Source organism: Zootoca vivipara, chromosome 1, assembly GCF_965207765.1.
Source record: "Zootoca vivipara chromosome 1, rZooViv2.hap1.1, whole genome shotgun sequence".
Taxonomy (NCBI): domain Eukaryota; kingdom Metazoa; phylum Chordata; class Lepidosauria; order Squamata; family Lacertidae; genus Zootoca; species Zootoca vivipara.
Window position 1 is genome coordinate 44829593 of NC_142582.1, and position 18794 is coordinate 44848386.

At 45.1% G+C, this 18794-nt stretch overlaps 2 protein-coding genes across 3 annotated transcripts in view; one reads left to right on the plus strand and one right to left on the minus strand.

Annotated features, from left to right (window-relative positions):
• Positions 1 to 11332, plus strand: part of LOC118091662 (uncharacterized) — a 71204-nt gene extending 59872 nt beyond the window's left edge. For both annotated transcript variants that reach the window (XM_035128831.3, XM_088662368.1), the window contains exons 5-8: positions 1178 to 1382; positions 3669 to 4297; positions 7548 to 7693; positions 8795 to 11332. In XM_035128831.3, the coding sequence (XP_034984722.3) occupies positions 1178 to 1382; positions 3669 to 4297; positions 7548 to 7693; positions 8795 to 9590 (1776 nt within the window). In that variant the 3' untranslated portion in view covers positions 9591 to 11332. The remainder of the gene's footprint in view (positions 1 to 1177; positions 1383 to 3668; positions 4298 to 7547; positions 7694 to 8794) is intronic.
• Positions 11333 to 11711: 379 nt separating this feature from the next.
• TSN (translin) lies at positions 11712 to 18182 on the minus strand. The gene is made up of 6 exons (XM_035128845.3): positions 18056 to 18182; positions 17121 to 17214; positions 15614 to 15710; positions 15197 to 15312; positions 13715 to 13794; positions 11712 to 13325 (listed from the first exon to the last, which is right to left on the minus strand). Exons 1-6 carry the CDS (start codon positions 18119 to 18121, stop codon positions 13089 to 13091), a joined length of 690 nt encoding a protein of 229 aa, XP_034984736.1. The 5' UTR covers positions 18122 to 18182; the 3' UTR covers positions 11712 to 13088.
• Between the last annotated feature and the right edge of the window lie 612 nt (positions 18183 to 18794).

Below are 18794 nucleotides of genomic sequence, written 5' to 3' on the forward strand. Positions count from 1 at the left end.
AAGGATATCTGGAGTGGCCCAAAATACTATTGAAAGCAATGGAACTGGTGATTAACTTTCCCCATTGATTTCAATAGTACCTGTCCACATAATGTTAGCTGGAACGGGCCCACAATATTTTAAAATTGGTTTGAGAGTTGTTTTATTATCTTAGCTTCACCCAACTGGAGCTTTGAGTGAACAACAGCTGCGTGAGGGTGCTCAGAGTAATCTGTGTAGATCCTTCACGGAAAAGTTTCTTGATCGCTTGGTCATGACCCATGACAATGAAACCAGTTGGAAAGTGGTTTAAATATGTAGTATATACATAAAGTTCTAGCCTTCAGAAAGCATGTAAGGAAAGGCATGGGGAGGAATGCCCGTTTCATCCTCAGTCAAGCATTTACAAATCCAAATCCTTGGGATTGGATTGCCAACCGTGGTGGCTGAGGAAGGAGAGCTGTTGCCAACTTAACTAGAGTAAAGTTGCTGCTGTGATACACTGTCCACATATGGTTGCCCATCCTGCTAACCCTCCCCATACAGCCTGATAAAATAGACATGTTGCTTGCTGACACACACCCCAATATTAAACTATGTGCATATTTAAACAGCTGCACACAGATTTCATGAACATGCATTTAATGTAACACTAACAGCTCATATTTTGCTTCCTTTGTTGAGTGAGGGTGTTGCCCCCCCCCAGGAGAAACAACGGTTTTAGAGGTAGGGGGTGCTGGATGTCATATTTGGCCACATATATTTACGTGGGGGGGGGCACAGGTGGCACTGTGGGTTAAACCACAGAGCCTAGGGCTTGCCGATCAGAAGATCAGCGGTTCGAATCCCCGCGACGGGGTGAGCTCCCATTGCTCGGTCCCAACTCCTGCCAACCTAGCAGTTCGAAAGCACATCAGAGTGCAAGTAGATAAATAGGTACTGCTACAGCGGGAAGGTAAACAGCGTTTCCGTGTGCTGCTCTGGTTCGCCAGAAGTGGCTTTGTCATGCTGGCCACATGACCTGGAAGCTATACGCCGCCTCCCTCGGCCAATAATGTGAGATGAGTGCCGCAACCCCCGAGTCGGTCACGACTGGACCTAATGTTCAGGGGTCCCTTTACCTTTACCTTTATTTAAGTATCTCATATATTGTTTAGTAGAAACTTCTCCCCACAACCACCCCTTGCTTTCCTTCCAGAGCTCCAGCCCCAACTGCCGCAGATCCAGTTCTGACATCTCCTACGAAACTTCGGACTGCACCAAAGCTCAACGGGAGTGTCGGCTGCGGCCTCATTTCAGTGATCCGATGCCAACAGATGCTGTGAAGAGGAAACAACTGGAGCTGAAGATCGCTGCAGCAGCACGGCAGCATGCCCAGAAGCGCCGGCAAGAGAGAGACTCCAGTATGCCCCCCCCCTGCTTTTTTCTCCCTTTGTGTATGACTTGCAGGGGCTGTCCATGCCACTCATAGTTCTGGGTGGGTTTTTTTTGACATGAGGTTAGCAGTCATCATTCAGAGAGTTAACCTCCAAACATTTCCCACCCAACAGCCATTGGATTATGCTTTGCAGCTGGCTGTAGCCTCTTATTCCAGGGTCCCTCCAGAGGGGAGGGAATACGGTAGCAGCTCCTCCTCCAGTGTGCTCTCTGTCTGTACAATTCATAGCAACAGCCAATAGCTTGGATTGGGCCCATGCAGGACCAAACTGGCTCCTGGCAAATGCAGGAAAGGGGATATGCAAAGGTAAGGCAGTGTCATGAGCTAAGCTTCAATCTAGTGCTCTAATCCTCTAGTGCTTCCTTTGACTTCATGCATGATATAGCGAAAGGTGAGTAGAACCTAGAACAATTGCTCTGCAAGTATACTGAGCAGATGGAGCCGTCAATTGTGGCTTCTGCCTGTTGTTTGCATAGTTCCTTAGGACAGGCTTGTTCCTTCCAAAAAACCTGAGCCAAATTCCAAATGAGAGCATCCTTCCCTAGCTGTTGAATTAAAGAGAGAAATGTAACTCATAAGCGTAATATAATAATAATAATAATAATTTATTATTTATACCCCCATCCATCTGGCTGGGTTTCCCCAGCCCTCTGGGCGGCTTCCAACCAGGGCCGTCTTAAGCACCTCTGGTGCCCTGGCGCCGTGGTGCGACGGATCCCTCCGGTGCTCCCCGCCTCATTTCCCAGCGCGGCGGGCGGATGGGCAGCCGCAGCGCGGCTGCCGAGGGCGCTGCTGTGCGAAAGAGCAGCTGGCAGGCGGGCGCAGCCCTGCTTCCAACCAAATATTAAAAACAGCACAGCATCAAATATTAAAAGCTTCCCTAAACAGGGCCGCCTTCAGTTGTCTTCTAAAAGTAGAATAGTTGCTTATTGCCTTGACATCTGCTGGGAGGGCGTTCCACAGGGTGGGTGCCACTACTGAGAAGGCCCTCTGTCTGGTTCCCTGTAACCTCACTTCTCGCAATGAGGGAACCGCCAGAAGGCCCTCGGTGCTGGACCTCAGTGTCCGGGCAGAACAATGGGGGTGGAGTCGCTCCTTCAGTTATACAGGACCGAGGGCATTTAGGGCTTTAAAGGTCAGTACCAACACTTTGAATTGTGCTCGGAAATGTACTGGGAGCCAGTGTAGATCTCTCAGGACCGGTGTTATGTTGTCCTGGCGGCCATTCCCAGTCACTAGTCTAGCTGCTGCATTCTGGATTAATTGCAGTTTCTGGGTCACCTTCAAAGGTAGCCCCATGTAGAGCGCATTGCAGTAGTCCAAGCGGGAGATAACCAGAGCATGTACCACTCTGGCGAGACAGTCCGTGGGCAGGTAGGGTCTCAGCCTGCGTACCAGATGGAGCTGGTAGACAGCCGCCCTGGACACAGAATTAACCTGTGCCTCCATGGACAGCTGTGAGTCCAAAATGACTCCCAGGCTGCGCACCTGGTCCTTCAGGGGCACGATTACCCCATTCAGGACCAGGGAGTCCTCCACACCTGCCCGCCTCCTGTCCCCCCAAAACAGTACTTCTCTCTTGTCAGGATTCAACCTTAATCTGTTAGCCGCCATCAATCCTCCAACAGCATGTTCTTTGCATGCTGTCAAGTAGACCTCCTAGCTTGTGGCCCACAAAACTAAACACAGTCGTGCATTGTGGCCCACCAGGAGTTTGATAAACCTCTACTTTTGGGGGGCTGCAAATATATAGAAGCACCCAGCAAGCAATGTAGCCAGCGGGATATATTTGGGTTGGTGGGTCACAAGTTGTTTAGGTCTATTTAAAGGATATCAGCAGGCAAGGCTGAGGAACACCTTGGCCAAGGCTTTGGAGATAACGTTAGGCTAGATGGACAATTTAACCAGTACAATACAATGAGGGTTTCTGTCTATTTTCTTTTTAATGACCTACTACTGTGCCTTTAAGAGCATGCTTAGTGATCAGGTCAAGCTTTTCTTAGCATGAAGAAAAAGAAAACCTTTATGTATGTATGAAAATGCCAGAATGTAGCAACATATCATTAAGAACTAGGTTCTCCCTGTCTCTGTATTCAGATACTTTGCAGAATCCTTCCTGGTCACAAGGAGAAAAACAAAACAAAACAAAACAAAACAGGACAGGCTTTTTACTGTGGGATGAACAGGGCTGAGGAACAAAACAATGGGAAGGTTCTACAAATAGATTTATTTTATTTCCCCCCCTGCTCAGGCCCAGTGCTGACGAAAGCCAACCTCAACTGCAGCAGCAACATTGATGAGAACCATGGCATTCTGGGTGGCTCCTTTCGTTCCAAACACCGCTGGAGCAACGTCAGCAGTCTCAGCGCCGACAGTGGCATTGTGGGCGGGAGTGACGAGAGGGACAGTGCCGATGCCAGCAGTGGAGGGGCGCCAAGAATGAGGTCAGCTGAGATGGAGCGGGCGGACAGCGGCATCAGCCAGGTGCTGAGTAGGAAGTGGAGGAGCAAGGCGTCAGAGACGCTGGCATCTCTGCAGGCGTGGGAGGCCCACCAGCCTTGCACTGACTGTGGGGGGAGACACTTCCCGATGGAGACGGATGTCCAGAACCAGAACAAGAGGCGGGCCGTCCTCTGCGAGAAGTGCCTGAAGTGTCGGACGGAGAGGAAGGAGTCAGTGCTGGAGTTTGTCAACACTGAAACCAGCTATGGGGAGGACCTGCGCATCATCAAGGAAGAATTCTACCTCCCCATGCAAGCTGCTGGCCTGCTAACACAGGACCAGCTGCTGGTGGTTTTCAGCAACATACAGGAGCTTATTGACCTCAACGAAAACTTCCTGGAGTACCTTCAGGAAGAGATTGAGCAGGCCTTTGAGCAGGTAGTGTGTGTGTGTGTGTGGTCTCAGATTTCTTCTCCATTTCCCTGTGCAGTTATAATAAGCTACTTTTGCCATTGTAGCTTTGTTACTATGGCACTCAAAGGTTGTGCCACTCATTAGAAAGGCACAATGCCTAATGAGCAGGTAAGGGAATTGAGAATGGGTGTGCCTCCGCCTGACTCATTTTAGCTGCTGAAAGGGGGAAGGGGCCATTGCTGAGTGTAAGAGCATCTGCATTGCGTGTAGGAGGTACCAGGTTCAACCCCCACCACCTCCAGGTAGGGCTGGGAGAGATGCTACCAGTCAAAGAAGACAGTACTGAGTTAGATGGTCTGGCTTGGTATAAGGCAGCTTCCCTGTGTTCCAAAGGGTACCATCTTTTTATTTATTTATTGTCATTTCAATTGTGTGAGAAAACATCTGCCTCTAGATTAGGGAACAAGTTGGAGTGTTTCTTTGTGATTGACAACAAGATACATGAATTCAAGTCCGAATAAGCATCTCAAAAATCCTTTGTGCCTTGTAGAATCATAGAATCATCTAATCCAACCCCCTGCGATGCATGAATCCCTATGCCAACCTTCCCCAGCCTGGTGCCCTCCAGGTGTTGTTGGACTATAGCTCCCATCAGCCCCAGCCAGCATGTCCAATGGTCAGGGGTGATGGGAGTTGTAGTCCAAAACATCTGGTGGGCACCAGGCTGGAGAAGGCTGCCTTACCCCTTGAGTCCCTTTGCCCCATGTGCTCCTGAGCAGACCAGTCTGGGGCTAGCTTTATGACATGTGGAATTGCCCCTTTAGCACTTTCAATTTGCTGCGCAGCGAGGCCTACCATCAGTGCCAAATATTACCGCATTTCCATTGGCTGAACGAAAACAATGCCGGCAGGCAGACGGTTGCACTAACACCTCAGCAAAGCGAATGGCATTTGCACGCCGCTGTGTATTTATATTATGCCCTGTGCTTTATTAAGGGCTCTGAAAGAAACAAAACACCCTTTTACCATGAAATTAATTTTTACAGCAGCATTCAAAGAAGCCCATCTTGCCCACAGGAGAGCAATTAAAAGCGGCTTTGCCTGCCAACAATTGCCAGTGGCCAAGAACAGACGCAAGGCTAGTTAAATCCTTTAAGTGTTATTTGAGCCACGCTCCAAACTGGCTCTCTTTCTTGAACGTACTCAAGGTTACTTATAATTTGCTGGAACAGCAGTTCTTGGTGGTTCATTATTACAGACTAGCATCCTGTGTATGGCACATGGCTCTGCACCCTGTTGCTGAACTTTGCAAGTAAAAAATGCAGGAGAGAGTATTATTTTGAAGGCCGGATAATCACCTTGGGGAAGGGCCAGAGCTCAGCAGGAGAACACATGCTTTTCATGCAGAAGGTTCCAGGTTCAGTCTCTGACTTAGCCATTTTTAAAAAGGGAGGGAAGGGGAAGGATCAGGTAGCAGGTGCAGTGAAGAACCTCTGCCTTAGAGAGCCATCAGAGAAGACAGTACTGGGTATATGGACAAGGAGGCAGGACAGGGATGGTGTCAGAGGTCATGTTTTATATACAAAGGTTCAAGGTTTGATCCCTGGCATCTCTCAGGTAGGGTTGGAAAAGAGACTTGTGTGAAACCCTTGGGGGTCACTCCCAGCCAGTCTGGTTGAGGGTCAAGGAACCTTTTTCAGTTCAAGGGTTGTATTTCCTCATAGCTGACCTTCCAGGGACTGCATGCTGGTGGTGCAGGCGGGCAAAAGGTTTGTGTCTTTTTAAGCCAAGATATAATCTTCCAAAATGGGGAAATGTGATAATGCTATCCACTATGTCAAATACGTAGTTGAACTTTTTAAGATGCTGCGAAGCCAAGGAGGGAGACCAAGGACAATAGAGGAGCTGGGGGTAAGGGATAAGACTCAAGGCGTAAGAGACCCTGTAAGTCATTTTCAGCTCTGCCAGTCACGATTTTTAAAATTAATCTAGAACTCAAAATCATATGTGCAAAATTTGCATTGCAAAAATGCAGATTTAATCCATGGAATTCAACTGAAATCCAGTTTAGCTTGCAAGGATGCTGTCTGCTAATGGATTTCATCAAACCATTTAAGTTGGATGGGATGTTTCCTTAATTATGAATGTTTGTTTTTGTTTCAGCAATAGTGTAGTATGCTCTGTCATAACGGAACCTCTGTGCTACAGCACCTCATGCTGGCAGAAAAAGGGGAATGGTCTTGCAATAGTCTTTTGTGAAATACTTTTATCTTTTTTAATTAGGAATCAAAATGTAACAGGTTCTAAAAATATACACCAGGAGAGTAAATCATTAAAAGGCATGGAAGGGAATAACAACATGGTTGTCAAGCTGAGATTAATCACTTTTGCATTGTGCTTGCATACACTTTAATGTTCTACCAGAGTCAATAGAAAAACATAAGAAGATCCCCGCTGGATCAGGCCAAAGGCCCATCTCACTTAGTATCTTGTCCTCACAATGGCCAATGAGATGCCTATGGGAAGCGCACAAACAGAAGTATAACAACAACATTTTCCTCCCTTGTGATTCCTAGCGACTGGGGTTGGGCCACTGTTTGGAGAATAGATTGCAGAAGTTAGCAGTTCCTGGTATAGGTTCAAGGAAAAAACGTGTAGCACTTTTGCTTGTTTTCAGTGCGGAAAGAGCTTAATTATTCAGAATTCATTCAAGCTGTAGTTCATGGGAAACGTGGCTGAAAGAAACTCACTGTTGAAACAGCTATCATGAGGTGTGTTGCTAACGCGTAGTCCAAGATCAGCTTGGATATTATAATATTAGCAGTTGCAGTCGAGGTGGTAGGTCTGAGCTGCATATTACCTGGGCAGGGCTGGGATGGGGCAGGGCAGGGCGCTGATGCAGTCAGGGCTGTGTGGAGTGTGGTGGAGTCTCCTTCTTTGGAGGTCTTTAAGCAGAGGCTTGACAGGCATATGTCAAGAATGCTTTGATGGTGTTTCCTGCTTGGCAGGGGGTTGGACTGGATGGCCCTTGTGGTCTCTTCCAACTCTACGATTCTATGACACCAATCTGGTCCTCCTGCTAGTATGTCCACACAGCCCTGCCTTTGCCGCTGCCGTGCCCCACCTCAGCCCCGTAAACTGTAGAGACACCAATGTCACCAGCTCCACTCCAGCAAATTCACCACAATTGAATATTAGGCCGGTGGCTTTTAATGGCCTCAGGTACCTCCACGTCTCTGGCTGATGCATTGCCTTGTGTGTTGTGTGTCGGCAGGGTGATGATGACCTCATGACTGTGTGCATCGGTGAAATATTCCTGGAATTTGTCAATATGCTGCCTGCCTTCCAGACGTACTGCCTCCAGCAGTCATCTTCAGTGAACATGCTCAATGCACTGGAAAAAGAGAAGGAGTTACTCAGGTGAGGAGACCTCTTAATCTTGGGTTGGTAGCAGGACCATTCAGAGCTTGTATGAAGCCCGGCATGGAAGTCTTGTTCTTGACATGACACCGTAAGTCCTGCAGGCCCCTGGTGGAGCCCCCCAGTCATCTTAACCCTCCAAGGCCCAGGGCAAGTGTACCCAGCTGTTGAAATGATTGTACCTAGAGATAATAATGAATGGGGGCAATTGTAAGGGGATTAAATGAATTTGGAGAAGGATCTGTTGGGAAAACGAGAGTTAATTAATTTAAGAGGGGACAGATCTGGAGTGGGGTGTAAGATAATTGAACATATTTGGGGTGCCTGATGGGCTTACCGTCTGTAATATTAAAATTCTGAATTTGCATCTGTACATATTAATTCAGATATATGAAAGTGTGTCTATGAGCCCATACTTTTAAGTGCTTAGCAACACCCCTTGGAGCAAGTATGCTTTGGGGAGGGGGGGGGTCATCAATGTCCAGACATTTGCACATGGCATCAGCTAGAGCTGAAGAGTTTAACAACAAAGGCACGTCACCAACTGGTCCTTTATCAGAACGAAAGAAAGGCTGTGCCCATCCATCTGTGACATTCCCAGTACAGTGTCTGAGTGCTCCCTGCACCTCCAACCTCCCCCCCAAATCTGTTCTAGAGGGCTGGGGGAGCCCTCAGAACAGATTTAGGGGGTGCACAGGGGACACATAGGACAAGGAGAGGGTGAAAAAGTTCCCTGTACTAATGCAACTAATATGCTAGATACTGCCCTGTGTCTACATTTGCATAATTTTAGTACTATTTAACAACTAAGATATCAACCGCAAGTCTATTGAACCTTACCTTAGTGATGCATTAACAAAGCCTGAGAATGGAAAAAAATCAAAAATGTTCCTGAGTCTAGCAAATCAAGTGAATGGTTTTGCAGGAAAGCAGTATATATATCAATAACATTCTGGGATCTTGAGTCATAATTACCTTGTAAATGTTAATTATTAAAGATAGCAATGCCTAATGTGTATGTAAGAACAAGACCCTCAGTGTAAGCTTTTCTGTTTCCTGTACTTGTTTACAAAATATATATATTTTTTGACCTCCCTGCAGGATTTTCCTCAATGTTTCCCAGAACGACAACACAGCGCTTCGCCGCATGAATCTGCGGTCCTTCCTCATGGCTCCACTGCAGAGAGTCACCAAGTACCCACTTCTGCTGAGCCGCATCATCAAAGCCACCACTGAGTACCACCCAGATCACAGCAGCCTGAGGGAGGCCAAAAGCCGCATTGAGTCCCACCTGGAGCACATAAACATGAAGACCAAGCAGGAAGGGAACTCGTGGACTCTGCGTTCCTTCCGCCAGGACAGCAAGAAGAACAGGGAGGTCATTAACATTGAAATGAGGGAAACCGCTATCAAGACTGTGGGCTGGCTGCGGGAAGAAACCCGCTTTGTGATGGAAGGGCCCCTGCAGCTGGCCCAGCCTCCTGATGGGCAGTGGGTCAAAAAGGGCAGCAAGACCTTAAAATTCCAGAACATGCAAGTGCTCCTCATGGTCAACATCAGGCGCGCCTCCGAGTCTAGCTTTGAACCCGGAGAGCCAGGGCCTGTGAAAGATGCAGTATTGGTACTGATTAGGGACAAAAACAATGGGAAGTTCAGCTTGCTCAGGGAGCCCTTGAGACTCAGCAACTGTGTGGTCTCTGTGGATCCCGACTGCGACGACACGTTTGAACTCCTTGAGATCAGGCGGGAGTCTTTTGTGTTCCGAGATGGAGACAAGGCACGGACTCACCACTGGTTCAGGCAGATACGCAGGTACTCTCGGGAGCTGGGCTCCTGGAAGAAGCGGCGCAACGCCTTGCCCAACATCATGATAAGCGCATCGCACAATAGGTCATGAAAGGATCGCTGACTGCGAAATGACTTGGCTAAGTAAGCTCAGATATTTCCCCACGACCTGCTTTGGGTTGAAGATCTCCTTTTCAACAAAAATTGCACCAAGGATGAACTTCACCTGGCCAATTAGCATTGGAGCTATCCATAACAATGTCATTTTCTACTGAGAATTCATTTGTGACGAGTACCACTTAAATAAGTGTTTCTCAAATTGAAGGAGAAAATGTGCCCCGTTTTTAAGCTTGTTAGATCTTCCATACAACCCAACTTAGAAACCTCATTGGGTGTAGCTACCTGGCTCCTACAACCTTTATGTCTGCTTTGCTCCCAACTGTGTGGTTCCTACACACACAGTTGCTCCCCTACCTCCGCTCCTCCTCTTCTCAGCTGCTCCACAGCCCATGGTCCAGGTAACCCACAGCAGTCTGTGACTGACCATTCCACCCTTCACTTTCAGCAAATCCATGAGGTAGACACTCAGCTTGTGGGAAATCTTGAACCTCTTTATAGACCTACTTATCAATAAGACATACAAAATGCTACCCCCCCCTCTTGTAGGTGCCCCACAAATCCACATTCCCCATTTTGAGAGGCATCGCCTTATGAGGTGATAAAGTGAGGGCCCCGTTGAACAAGAACTGTCAAAAGGAGGCTGTCCTTTTTAGAGGAGATTGGTGGCCAACCTTCTGCTTAGTGTAACTGACTGAGCTGGTAGAGAAAAGGAAGAGTGTTGTTAGTTTGAAGACTGCCTGTTAAGTGTGGAGTGAGAGTTAAGCATGAGCTGTAGGAACATAAGGAGTTAATCTGGCTAGCCAAAATAATCACTTCAGCACAACTTGGCCTAAGGAGAAATCAGTGGAGGCTCTTAAGTGGTAAGAGAAGTGAGATCTAGATTCTGGGTAATGGGAATCTTTTGCACATTTTGTAAATAGGCATAATAGAGAAGACAACAAAATGTGTGTTGTCTATCTGAGGGGCAGGGCGGGCCCTTCAGATTTGTGGCCTACTTGGGATGTCTTCCTCTATGGTAATTAGGGGTTATTGGCACCAGATCATGAGGAGCAGGTCTCTAGAGAGAAAATATTGAGCTAATATTGTTAATAATGTGGGGATCAGATAAGAGTGTGAGATGTCTGACACTGCATGATTGTGCTGGGAAAATGGAATTTTGACCATATATGATAGACTGGTTTCATTGTGCATATATTATAACAGCATTAGGCAACATCCAGTCAAATTTAGAGCAGTATTAACACAATAAAGGAGAATGTTTAGACAGTATAATTAGCCTCATTTCAGCTTGCTCTCCCAGGAAACATTTAATTCATTCATCTTTTGTTAGCTTATCAGTTTTCTACTTCTACCCTCATGCCCATGTAGGAACCAGTTTACCGAGTTTTACTTTGCACTGAATGCATGTAACATGTAAATGGAAAAGGAAGCCGAAATATATTCAAAGTTCACTCACAAACATTCCAGAATACCTGTATAATCCTGTGGATAAGCAATACTCTCTCCCTTTACAGATCACTGGATTTGTTTGTAAATGGTTAAAAACCCATTGTAGAAATCCAAGGAATGTCTTAACATCAGAAATCTTTCTGAAATATGCTTCTGTTAATAAGGCTCAATTACCTCTTCTAGTTTGTGATTATTTAAATGATGTAATCTAGTGTATTTCAAAATTTTAATTGAAAAGGAATCCGTTACATTATTGTAGATTAACATAAAATGTTTTAATAATTATGTTTCCTTGCACTTTAATTAACTCCTCTTTTTGTTTTCCATACCAGATCACACCTATCCTAGTGACACATGAGAATAATAATAAAAAAGAACTCTGTAGAATATTAGAGAACAAAATACGTGGCAGCACTTTTCTATTCTATAGCTGACAGGAAAAAAACCTGTAAGAATATCATTTAGCAAGATTTTCTGCACCAGTTGTGAATGCTTTATCATAGCCTTCCTCCCAAAATGGGCGCTGTAGAATTGCAGTGTCTTGAAAGAAGGGGTTTTCGTTAAAATGAAGAAAATATGACACCCGTATACTAAACAAGTTATTGTGAATTACAGGGTGCAAGCTTGTAAGAAACATTCATAACAAAATCACAGAAGCACAACATTAAAGAACAGTGTCTTTTATTTACCCATGTTAACAAAGGAAGATTTTGCTTTTCAATGAACTTTCCCCCACCCATCCCAAAAAGTAATCAGAACAAGGCAAAGATTTACAAACAAAAGATACTTACAGCCACTAATATAGTAAAGTACAAATATTTTTCTTATCTTTTGGAGGTGATATTTGCCAAAGGAAAAACTTTAGGGCAAGGGGGAAAACAGATCCTATACAGCACACAATATGAAAAATGTTCAGACAGAACAACAGTATATTGCAGAAACAAATTTTGCACATATAAATGAGATTCAGAAGATGGATGTTAAATACCAATACAGTGGAGGTAGCACACATGTGGAGGTGAAAAGAGAGTGATTTGCACCTGCACCCTACATACAAAAGCTGTGTTCCTATGCACAAAGCAACTTGTCGCCATGTACATGTGTTTAGGATCAAGGTAAGTGTCACTGTTTTTTGTTAAGGCCAAATGCATTCTTTGCTGCATTATGGACCAAGAACGTTATATAAAAAACATACAATACAAAATGAAGGAAATGTGAAACAGGTCACTTAGAATTCAAAGGACCACAAACACCTTCACCCTGTTACGTAACTACTTATCTCCTTGAAATCTCTGCCCCTCCCCCCACAAAAAATCACCTAAAACATGTTCCAGGATTTGCTTTTTAAAGCATATATATATATATATATATATATATATATATATACATGGAACATGCCCACAAGCAACTGTTCAGCTTCAATGACTATTTCACTTTTCTTCCCAAATGTAAAAATCAGCATGTTTAAGGATACAAATATATGTGTACTGTATAATGGTGACTATTCCCAACAATATGTCTTCTGAACTCTTGATTTTATGCAGCAATTATCTGGTTCACACAGATGAGTACTGTAGAAAATGAATGCTTTTGGACAAGCTGTTTACACATCAGCTGCAGCCAAGTACTGAACTTTTATTTATTACAAAGGAGCCCAGGGCAGCAGTGTGCATAAATTGTGCTACGTGTAAATGAAGTGGAGATCCAAAAAGGATGATGCTTGAACAAAGGCTGTGATGCAGGAGGGAAATAATCTCCATGCTTAGTTCTGCAGGGATAATGGGATAGCAACAGCTGTAGTTCAGAGACGACAGTTTGCTTACACCAGAGTGACTTGGGACTGCAAGCAGAGCCTGCTAGAGGGGCATGGGGGGATGAGGGCTTCTGTTTGGACATACTAAACATTCCATTAGGGAAAAAAAAACAGTGGTATGCAACTTTGTGGTTCCTCTAAACTACTGCTGGAGAGCTCAAGTTAAAGCTTCTCCTTCATTGGCAGCAAGACTGAGGTAACAATTGCTTCAGTTCAACAAGCCCTGCTCTATTTCTCCCCAGCAGCATTAGCAATTGAGTCCTTGTTGAGCCCTCTGATTGACAGGTCATAAACCACCTCCTCTATCTTCTTGACATCGTACTTGAGGCCATCGTAGCGCTTCCTTAGGGAGTCATTCTTCAGGTTGAGAAGGCGGAATCCGGAATCCAACTCATTGATAAAAGCAGAGATGCGGAGGGGACGGGCGTAGTCTCCGGCTGTGACACTGTTCACTGCCAACCTAGCCTATGGAAGAAAGCAGAAATGTTCAAGCTAAGCAGACATGCACAGACCAAATCAGGCCAGGTAGGCCTTACTGGAGTCCCACAACAGTATTAACATCTGGACAGGGTATTCGGCACTTTGTCTTCCTTCCAGAGGTTAAATTAAACTGGCTTTTAGAGCATATTTGATGAAGAAGCCTCAATCTTGCGAACCTTACAGTAGAGTAATATGCAACCAGCTCTAATAAGTCTCCCTTTGCAGAAAAAGAACAACTAGCAAACTTCATTAAAGAAAGAGCCATGGTATGTAACCTCTAGTTTTGTCCATGCAAGGCCCTGGATATTACTTTCAGTCCAACTAGGTAAGTAATGCTGCATTAGTTCTAAAACTTCTCAATACTCTCTACTTACCAGCTCACTAGCCAGAGTCAACACCCCAGAGAGGTAATCCTCAATGTCCAGGTGAAAGCCTTTCTCTCTTTCAGATTCAACTGCAAAAAGAATGAACTAATTTGGATTCAACTCTGGTAATACAAATCACCAGGGTTAGAAGACTCCAAAATTAAAGGAGTGCCAATTCAGGTTAGGCCTTCCTTTTAGGTTAATGGTTAGTTAATTACACTGATCAATTAAAAAACAATTCAAATATAAAATACTAAAAGTGTTCATCCAAAGAAAAAGTAATCTGATCTGAAACAGCACAAAGCATCCACGCTCTTCACACCGGATGTATATACCCTGGTAGCCACCAAAAGTTCCAGTACCAGTGCTGCTGTCCAAGTGCCTGGGAGAATAAAAATGTCTTCACCTAGTGCCTGAAAGAGGACAAAGCCAGCGTCAGGTGAGTTTCCCTGGGCAGAGTACCCTATAACTGAAGTTACCACTGAAAAGGCCCATTCCCTCATTGCCACTCTCTGACATCTCTCGGTGGGTGCACACAGAGAAGTACCTCGGATGTTAATCTCGGGCTCTAGGAAGGATTGTAGGGTTTAACCAGGTCATCTTGGTTACATATCTGAGCCCCAAATCCAAAGCACCAAAGCTCAGTGGCCGACCACATTATTTATATGCAGAAGGCTCCAGGTTTAGTCCCTAGCATCTCTAGTTAAAAGGATTTTCAGGTAGCAGGGCTCATGGGGAAAACCTCTGCCCAAGATCCTCATGAGTAGCTGCCATTCAAAGTCCACACTGCTGGAGTAGAGCTGCAATCCTAAACAGATTTAGTAAGCCTCACTGAATACAAGTGTGGCTTCTTCAAAGTACTGTGTACCTCTACTTACAAATAACTCTACTTACGAATGTTTCTACTTACGAACTGAGCTTCGTCCGCCATCTTGGATGCGGTTTATATAGGATTTTTCCCTTATGAATTTTTAGATAGGGTTGCTTCGACTTACAAATTTTTTCTTCCAATGCATTCCTATGGGATTCAACTTACAAACTTTTTCGACTTACGAATGTGCGTTCGGAACGCATTAAATTCGTAAGTAGAGGTACCACTGTAAATAAGAATGTATAGAAGCTTCATACACTGTACCTAATCTCCCCACATTCCTCTGTCTTTCACTGTGGACTTTCTACCTTTCCAGGGAGCCTGCAACTCTGCCAACTCATCGCTCTCAAGCAGTGCATATATGGACTCCCTTTTTTTACTCACAGTTACTAATTTTTTTCAGTTAAAAAAGGAACCTCGGCAGAGCTGAAGCAGAGGTCTAGTCTTTATTTCACCGTCAAACTATGTCAAAAGGTTTTAGAAGGAAAGCTAAGTGACATGTAGAAGCTTTTCGATGTGTCGATTTAGGTTAACATTTTACTGAATTCCTTAGACAGGGAGCCTTGCTACATCACTAAAGCCAACATTCATTGCGTTTAAGTGAAAAAAGAATTCCTTACTTCCAAGTATTTCTGTAGCAGCTTCCCGAGTCACTAAGGTTTCCGTCTCCAAGTAGACAACAAATGCTGCTAAGAACACCAAACGTTGTAACACAAATCTCCAATGTTCATTAAATCTGCATGGGGGGGGGGGGAGAGAAAGTGATTCCTGGCACTTTAAACATAAGACTGACAAAATGCCCATCTAGTCCTAAATCCTATCCTTGTGGTGGTACAATAGCATCCGCCCTGCTTGTGGTTCCCAGTAACTGGTATGCTGAAGCATACTGCCTCCAACAGTAGAAATAAATCATAGCCATCATATTAAAATGATTGGTTTAAAATTGCTCAGTAACAAATGTAACTTTCTATATGGAAAAAAGAATAAAATATTATTATAAAAAAAGACCACAAAGGCAGGAGGAAATAATTACTAACCTGTAATATTGATCTGCAGGGAACTTGTTTTTCAGAGAGGCCAACTGTGTTCTAACAGTACCAAAGTGTTCACGAGCCTTCTGACACTTCTTTGGTACTGAAATTAAAAACAAACAGCACTTAACCTTGAAAACAAAGGCTAGTTATTGGTTTTTGAGTTTCTTTAAAGAAAACACCCTTTAGGCACAGTACCATGAGCAAAGACAATACTGTGATACTTTAAAAGAAACAGGTTTCTTATTTATTTGCTTCTATACCACCCTCTGAAAAACACTGGGTTGTTTACAACATAAAAACACAAACGTATGTACTATAATGAACAACAACCCCAACAGCATTTATATATTTATTAAATTTCTATTAAGTTTGATTCACTGGATCCATTCATAGGACTCAGCAATCCTATGCATCAAAACTAAGTTCTATTAAGTTTAATGGGGATTATTCCTAGCTAAGTGGATACAGGACTGCAGCCTAAGTTAGTCATGGTTTAGTCCCACTGAAATAAGTTCATGATGACAGGAGTGGTTCAGCTGCAGCAACAGATGCCTGGAAGCAGTCACTGTCACAGAGAAAGACTAGGTGGGTGGGTGTTAGGGTTCTATGGATGCCCTGGCAGAGGCAATCCAGGGCTCCTGCTAGCTAGCTCGGCTGTATAGCCCTGACCTTCCCACCTCCTCCCCCTTCCCACCCTCAAAGTAAATATCAATGGCTCTACTGTGGGAATGCTATTGCAGCCGCTCTGCTCTACTGGGAAATTCATTCCTGCAACTGCGTAAGCTGTCAGATGAGTAGAGGTGTGGAAGCAAATGTGCTAGCACTGCCCCCCCCCAATCCCCACAAGTTGGAGGGTGGCAGTTTGAAGCAGGAAGCCTGCTTCTACTTGTTTAGGCTCCCCACATCTGGAGTGAACAGAAGGTAAATTGTGACTGAATAGTAATTCTCTGGGTGATCTGAAGCAGATCAGGAAGGATTTCTTACTCTGATATGTTTAGCACTTGCAACAACAAAATGACCCACTAAATTGTACTGCTGAAATGGGGATGGAGTGGATTATTGTGTGGAAAGACTGTGTGCTTTGCTCAGTTCTGGCCTTTAAAAAATTTCCAGGCTCTGAATTCTTTAATTCTAATCATATGTCTTTTGCACCTGGCTCTGCTCAAGCAGAGTAGAACACACAAGCTGCCCTGCCCTGCCTGATAGGATATAGACACCAGAATTGTTTTAAGATTTCACAACTGAATGAGTCTTTGTTGACTAGTTAAGTGCCCCAAAATGACCAAGTCAAATTTAGTGTTGTAGTCTATTGTACATTATTCACTTTCCTACATTTCCAATTCACAAAGAAACTGGAGTAGAAAAATGTTTTTTTTTCACAAAACACATAACCATTTCACTTTTATGTTACTGAGTGGTATTTTATCCTCATCTTCTGTAACCATTCTTTGTGCATGTAAACATGTTTGTGCTATTTTTTTCCTCAATAGGCAAACAAAGCATGACCTACTGTCCTGAAATCCAGACCCCTGGTGGACTCCTTGTAGCACTGTAAGAATTTCCCGGGCTGTTTGCTCCAGAGCTTGAACAACTTTCCTGATCTCCTGTAAACAACAATAAAATACTCAGAACTTGATGGTACAGAAAAATATGCAATGTGTTAGCACAAAGCTGCTGTTCAATTTTGCCTGTCTTTCTCTCTAGTAAATTTTTAGACCTCTGGTTCCTAACTGGGGGTTTGTGGACCCCAGGGAGTCCCAGTAACCCACCCGGGTGATCTCTGGCACCATTCATGTAAAATAAAACCATAGATTTCAAAATTTTCAAAAGCAGTGGGTACACGACTTGGCTTTTGAAAAACGGGGTCTCCGATACTTAGCTAACTAATGGTTATCTATGAAGCAATTAGGTTGTTACTATGATTCTGTTCATCAAACTGCTACTTGTGATGGGTCAGTACCCCATAGTGGATCACACCTTGACCCAAGATGGGTAGCAGTGCTTGCAATCATTACTGGCTTTTGGTTTTTGTTATGTTCAGCTTTGACAAAGAACAGGCGACCTGACGCAAAGGAGAACAAGATATTTAACGGTGGTGCAGGACGGAAAATTTCAGCCGATGCAATTTCTCCCACACTTGGCGTAACAAACAGCAACAACTAAATTTCCCTCTCCTGAGGGAAATGTTATAGGATGTACTGTAAATGTTACAGGATCCACAAAAAGAGGCACATATGGCGGTTTTTTGTTTACGTGATAGAAATGGGTCCCATGTTTCAGGCATGCAGTTGTTAAAAGGTTGGCTCCCGCGGTTTGAAAGGTAGGAAACCCAATGCTCTAGTCCCCGTGATCCGAGGAGCAGCGAGGGATGGGCAGGAAAGGGATCACCCTTCCGAGCTCTGGGGAAGCGTCCGTGGTCCTTGCACTGGCGCGACCATCTCTCACCTCGCGGATATCCTGGTCGGCCGTGAGCACCCCTTGCAAAGCGATGAACATCTCGCTGACGGACATGGCGACGCCGCCGAGGAGAAGCTGCGAATCGGACGGGCTGCAAGCACAGCGCTCTGGGCACTCCCACCACTCTCCGTGCCGCCAAAGGGACGGGTCCTTCCACACTGCCGTCGCGGGGCTGTCCCTCTCTCTGCCTGACAGGAAAACGCGCCGCTCTCGTGTGTGTCCCAGGCCCAGCTCCTACCGGTAGGCGTCGTTCTTCGCTGGCTTCCATGGGGGCAAGTAGGCGTGGGCAGAGGCAGCTGCACAGCCTAAGTGGAGAGATTAAACGGCTCCAAGGTGCTTATTCGTCGTCTTGGCCACATTTTACATATCGCTTTCTACCTGGAGGGAGCCCTAGAAACAGGGCAGCCCTACGGTGTGTGTGTGTGTGGGGGGGAGGCTTAAGATGCTGCCTTAAGTCGAGTAAGGCTCTTGGCCCACCTCTCCAGGATTTCAGGCAGGAGTGCTTAAAAAAACCAAAAAGCCCTACCGGGAGATGCCGGGAATTGAACGTGGGACCGTGCGCGCGCAAGGTGGGTGGCTCTCTAGCAACGAGGCCGCGGCTCGAGCCCCTGCTTTACACAGAAGTAGGTCCCACAGTGTTGGTTGGTGCTTGCAATATTTCTCATTGCAATATTCCTTTGCAATACTCCCCATTGCAAAGGAAAAGCCATGCAAGGGTGAGTAGCTT

Excerpts from the sequence above, each read along its gene's own strand:
- TSN (XM_035128845.3), bottom strand. The coding sequence starts at position 18,121 with ATGTCCGTCAGCGAGATGTTCATCGCTTTGCAAGGGGTGCTCACGGCC. Across the intron at positions 17,215-18,055 it reads CCGACCAGGATATCCGCGAG|GAGATCAGGAAAGTTGTTCA; the intron begins GTGAGAGATGGT and ends TGTTGTTTACAG. Across the intron at positions 13,795-15,196 it reads TGCTACAGAAATACTTGGAA|TTGAATCTGAAAGAGAGAAA; the intron begins GTAAGGAATTCT and ends TTCTTTTTGCAG.